The 5,911-nt window shown below is 43.2% G+C and overlaps 1 protein-coding gene across 1 annotated transcript; it reads left to right on the top strand.

The window, feature by feature from the left end:
* The first annotated feature begins 4,919 nt into the window (after positions 1 to 4,919).
* Positions 4,920 to 5,129, top strand: Akain1 (A-kinase anchor inhibitor 1). Its single transcript, XM_028762187.1, is given in 1 exon segment — positions 4,920 to 5,129. A coding segment is annotated over 1 exon segment (210 nt).
* Positions 5,130 to 5,911: the final 782 nt, after the last annotated feature.

Here is a 5,911-nt window from a genome sequence, read left to right as displayed (position 1 = left end):
TCGTGCAATGAGACAAGTCCTAGATAACCAGAGACGAGAGTAAGTGCTGTGGAGTTGGGGAAGAATGGAAGAGGGTGTTAGCTGGTGGCAGTAGAGGAGGAAGCTGACTGTCTCAGCAGAGGAAACCCAGACAAGCAATGACTGGAATGATGAGGCCCAGGTAAAAAGTCATCTGTGATATATGACCTCATAGTCACAGTCCTGACCCTTCCTTATAGCTTAGGGGGAGGGGTAGGATGTCCCTAAGTGCCTGATGCACAAGTCCGAGGCTGACTTTTGTACATGGGGTTCTTTGTCTTCGGTTGTCTGCTAAGTGCTCCTGGTCATTTCCCCCTCTTCCTTGTGGCTTCCTTGCAAATGGCATTGTAGCTCATGTACTCTGCAAGTAGATATTCATGACCCAGGACAAAGTGTTAATGAGGACAGTGAAGGGTTAGCTTACATGAGCTTTGGTTAAACTGACCTTCTGTTCATTCAAGGGTCCTCTACTCATCTGAGTCTGGCGCACCCTAACTTTGACTTCTTAATCCATTTATGTTTGTAATGATTGAATGAAGAAGTGATAATTTTGCTTAAATATTAGGTCACTGCTCAACTTATCAACTTAGACTGCTCTCTCTCTCTCTCTCTCTCTCTCTCTCTCTCTCTCTCTCTCTCTCTCCTCTACACAGCATTTTCTTGCTATTCTAGAAGCTCTCTAGTTGAGAGCTCTCTAAACAGTTCTCTCTGCGAGTAAAAATTCTAAAAGCTATCTGGACAGCTCATGGATTTTCTGGCCATGAAAGTCAGAAAAGCTGTTATAAAAAATTATTGGATCTTCTGACCAAGTCAGAAATTCTGATAGAAAAAAATTCTTGAGGATCTGTGTTACTCTGCAGAGACCTCCAGAGATCTCAGCTCTCACTAGGGAAAATTCTAAAGAACTGCTATCACTTTTTGCTAGGTCATCTCATGCAGACCAAAAGCCCAGTTTTTTTTTCCTTACATATATCAATCCAGCCATTTACTCCAGGTTTCCTTTTGATTATCTTAGGAATCAGCATCCTGTGACCTCAGTCCTTTGATTCTTAGGAGATGGCAGGCACACATTATTTTCCCCTTTAAACATTGCAAAAGAATTCAGAGATCTATCTGCCTTTGTTAAGCACAGGGTAGGACTCTGCCCTAATGTGACCATTTCTACCACACCTGGGACTAACCTGGCTGTGTCCCAGGCTAACCTTGACAAGCTAGCTCATAGAAAACCTGCCTTTGTTCCTTTGGATTCATGAAAAGCCTCGTAATTCATATTGCATCCTTATATTTTCCATAGTTGAGAAATTATATACTTTTGAACTCATGTATTTAGAGTTCTTTCCCACAACCTTAAGAGCTGTCTTGAAGGACCCAGCGCTCATCATTTTGCTGAGACACTAGACACACCTTCACCATCTTGATTCATGCTGTCACATGATCATGGAGTCATTAATGTTAATATGGAGAAAATTCCTCCAAGGAATGTGAAATATGTACATTATTATACAAACAAGCCTTATGCACACAGCAGACATCTACACTCATGGAGGCTCACATTGGGGCCCTTTCCCAGGGGCAGGAGCCATGTCACTCTGTCCCCAGGGCCACACCGAGCTCAGCTCCTGTATACATATGTATATACATAAATATAGGCAACAGGTATATACATATATACATTTAGTGGATGGAGCAGAGTTCCTCAAGCCATATATATGTATATGTATACGTATATATGTACATATATATACATATATATATATATATGTACATATATAATATATATATATATTTGGTATGTTGAATGGGCAGAGCCCCAGAGACTTGGTCTTATTTCTTTTATTGGCCATTTTGTATCTTCTTAAAGAAAAGTTCTTTAGAAAGTTACTTCATAGATAAAATGTTACACAAAAGAAGAGTTAAAGAAGGATGCTAATTAAGTTCAAAGCAGTGTTTCATTCTATAGGCTCAGTATAAGTTCACGGCAACAGTGTCACATGGCCTTGCTTTATCATAGTGCATACCTGTGGCTTCATCCTTGGATCTGACCTAGAATGAATGTGATCGTAAATTTGTCTCAAGTCCATTTCTCTTTTTTAGTGTAATTGTGAAGGCTCACTGCAGTTCTTATTATGCAGCCTTTACTTACTATTCTGTGTGGAGTGGGCACATTCTATTCTTGATTCTAACTTTATTACATCTTATTAGCAAACAACTAAAATCATCTCTTAAAACTTTCTTTCTAAAATTGTTTGAATCAAATCAGGAATTCTATTAAATAAAAACATTAATAATAATGTTATTAATAAATAAACAGCATTAATCCATGAAAGTTCATGATGCCCTGGAATCATTAGACTATGTAATAGTGACAGGAAAGGCAAGAAGCAGCAAGAAGCAATAATGAGATGAAGTTTCTTAGGACTTTGCCTCTAAGGGCTCACTCATCCTAAACCATGCAAAAAACAATGGGCCACCTCCAGGAAAGACACCTGCCAGCCTTAGCCTCTTCTAGATAGCTCCTGACAGATGATGATAGACTAAATCTCTGGATTGTAAGCCAGCCCCTATTAAATGTTTCCCTTTATAAGAGCTGCCTTGCCATGGAGTTTCTTCACAGCAATAAAGACCCTAAGGTATCTCTCTGCCAAGGAGCAGTCTTATGCTTCAGTTTGATGGGCATTCACTAGTTGCTTGGCTTGTACCAGGATTCACAGAGTTCTGAATAGATGGTCTATCACTTTTTGTTCCATAGGAATCCTCTGTACTAGGTGCTGCCTGCCATTTCACAGATGTGTAAGTGAGCTTTGAAAAGTCAAATGTATTGTACAAGACTCATGACTGTATGGCATAGGAGGATTTGAACAGAGTCCTGCCGTGTCTTACATGTTTTTAGGACCTACCATTTGATATTGGTTAGCCAATTGGTATGTTCAACCCTGGGCAAGACTTTATCTCCCCCTTTTAGCATTTCTTAGTTGCTGTAGTTCTTTGTGTAGGGTTGAGTCTCCTGAGCTTTAAGTCACCCACCTTAGCACGGGTATTACTGCCTTTGTTGAGTTCATGTTTAGGCAGTAATGTGGGTGAGGATTTCTCAGTATAGCTTCTGACATTGCTATCAGAAACATACATACAATCAGCATAATACTGTAGGACTGTGAAATGACAGTGTGGTTTCTGGTTGCTCAACCAGCTAGAGATGGCTGGAGACCCCACAGTTTAGAGACCCCACAGGTTTCCCTGCAAGGGACAGCATGCATTTCACCACGCTCCCAGACTCTAGGCTCCTGACATGAGACTGAAGACCTCCATAGGTCTGTGCCTTTCAGTCACATAGGACAATGCTCCTACCAGCCCCTCCGCAGGTAGAGGGCTTGGCTACAGGCCACAGAGCCTCAAGAAAGATCTCCATAATAATGAGATACCTAAAGGCCACAGGGTGTAGACAATTAAGCATTCTTTCCCAGACCTTCCTTCTTGGAAAAGGTATTTAACCTCAGACCCACCCTAGAAACATGGGGATATAGTTTCATCCATTTTCTGCCATGACAATAAATATTTTTTCTTTCTTTCTTTTAGATTATTTATTTATTTATTTAATGTGAGTACACTGTAGCTGTCTCCAGACACCCATATGAGGGCATCAGACCTCATTGCAGATGGTTGTGAGCCATCATGTGGTTGCTGGGATTTGAACTCGTGACCTCTAGAAGAGCAGTCAGTGCTCTTAACCGCTGAGCCATCTCACCAGCCCAACAATAAATATCTTAAGACCATAGTCTATTTCTCTTCTTTGGGACCCACCATGGGGAACCGTGGAGAAGGTTTTCAACTACTGAGCTGCTGGCTAACTTCTCTATGCTTCCAGCCATGGAGGCCACCATCTTAGGCAAGCAAGCTGATCAGCTATGACCCAGCCAAGTGAGTCACTGCAACCAAGAGTCCCATCCCTGCAGGATGCAGCCAGAGCTCATCCTTCTCCCTATTCTCTTCGGCTGCAGGCTGATCTAACCTGTCACCCCAACCCCTGCCAACAACCCTTTTGAAGCCCCTCAGTGGCACCTGAGAGCCCAATGGCCTGAAAACCAAGTGGTTCTCGGCTGCCCCCAACTCAAGAGCTCAGGCCCCTGCAGGACTTCAGACTGTGTTCTCCCACCCTGAACAGAGTCCTGTGGCTTCCCACAGCCAGATGTTGGCTCGGCACCAGCGTGGAGTGAACACAGTCAAATTCCAGAGCCTCTGCCTCTCTGTGCCTTGGCCCTAGCCCCTTGTGGGGTGGGTGGCAGATGTGGGACCCACAATTCAACCCAATGAATCCACACACTATAACCCCACATAATACAGACTGAGTAGGTTATACTTATATATTTACGGATATATATCTATATACATACATATATATAACAACAATTAATGAAGGAAGAGGCCATGAATTTAAAGAGAGAAAGGGATATCTGTACTGGCCCCACTGGGAGGATTTGCATGGAGGAACAGGAAGGGGGAAAATGATATAATTATATTAAAATCTCAAAAAAAAACACCAACAAAAAAACCCAAGAAGAAGCAACAACAATAATAAAAGTTTTTCCTAATAGCAGTCCTCTGAATTTCTTTGGGGGTTCCACATTTTACTCCACTGCTGTGCATGGTGGCTGGGGAGGTGAACCTTGGGAAGCTTGAATGTACCTTCAGGGAAGGACTGAGACACCACTCAAGGAGTGGGAAAACACAGTCTGAAACTGGTATTCCTTAACTTCTGGGCATCTAGTCTCTGTTAGGGCACAGCATGAATGAGACAGTAGTGCCTTGTTATGAGGGGTCCCCACAGCAGCACTTTCTACCTTGCTCCTCAACTCCTCCTGAGTCACACAGCTCCTGGAATCAATTTCTCTTCTCTCTTCTTTTTCATGTTTTTGGCTTAAGGTGAGAAGCCTGGGAACGAGCTGGAGGAGGTGAAGCTTCAGAATGCCAGCAAGCAGATTGTTCAGAATGCCATCCTGCAAGCCGTGCGACAAGTCTCCCAGGAGAGCCTGCGGAGGGAAGGCAGAGCCGGTGACAGCAGGGTCCGGGGCCAGCTGGGAGGGCGCGAGCTGACCAAGAAACATGAAAAGAAGTAACGGGTGCTGCTGGTTCTGGCTCTTGTTACATGCTTGGTTTCTGCCTTTCCTGTTAGCATAGGACGTGTCACCAAAATGTTGCCAATAAGCAAAGCAAAGTGTCATGGATGCCTGTCAGTAGGATGAGTTCATGCTGGCCTTTACGACAAGCTGTGGTTTGCGAAGCTTCGTTAGGGGCTCTTCACGTCTTTGTAATACCTCCGGAAGCAGCTGTGCCAGACATGGCACTCACACCATGAAAGTCATTTTATAACAAACCTATTTTCCAAGTTCTTAAAAAAAAAATCTACATCTTGTTTATTTATACATTCTTTCTATGTATAATTCAACCAGCGGCCTTTATTCCCCTTCAGAGTTACTGAGTGCAGTTCTGTGTTCTTCATTAGTATTAAAAGGTACACTAGAAAGATGACAGCATAGAGTTTTAGCCTTGTTCAAATACAGGCTTGCGGGCTGTTAGGGTTTAAGTACAGGTTCAAGGTCAAATTGAGCAGAGCAGGTTCTGAGCCCAGTCCTGAGCCACAGCTTAAGTTTCTATCACTCCAAGAAAAAGAGAGGGAGAGGCGTTTATGCTGTGTAAGAATTCAGCCTTTTTAATCTCTGTTCTCTGAGTTGTTTGCAGTTGGTGTCTACTTTCTGTGCAGAAATCTGGTGGGACCAGTACAGAAATTCTTTCTTAGCTGGAGATTGAATGAGATGGCTGAGTCTGCACCCATGAGTTGCTGATGATCCAGTTCTTGGGCAGCCATCTTGGGCAGCCATCTTGGGCAGCCATCTTGGGC

Source organism: Grammomys surdaster, unplaced genomic scaffold, assembly GCF_004785775.1.
Source record: "Grammomys surdaster isolate TR1022 unplaced genomic scaffold, NIH_TR_1.0 132, whole genome shotgun sequence".
Lineage (NCBI taxonomy): Eukaryota > Metazoa > Chordata > Mammalia > Rodentia > Muridae > Grammomys > Grammomys surdaster.
Note: the sequence above shows the minus strand (reverse complement) of the source record. Positions and strands in the feature narration are given on the sequence as shown.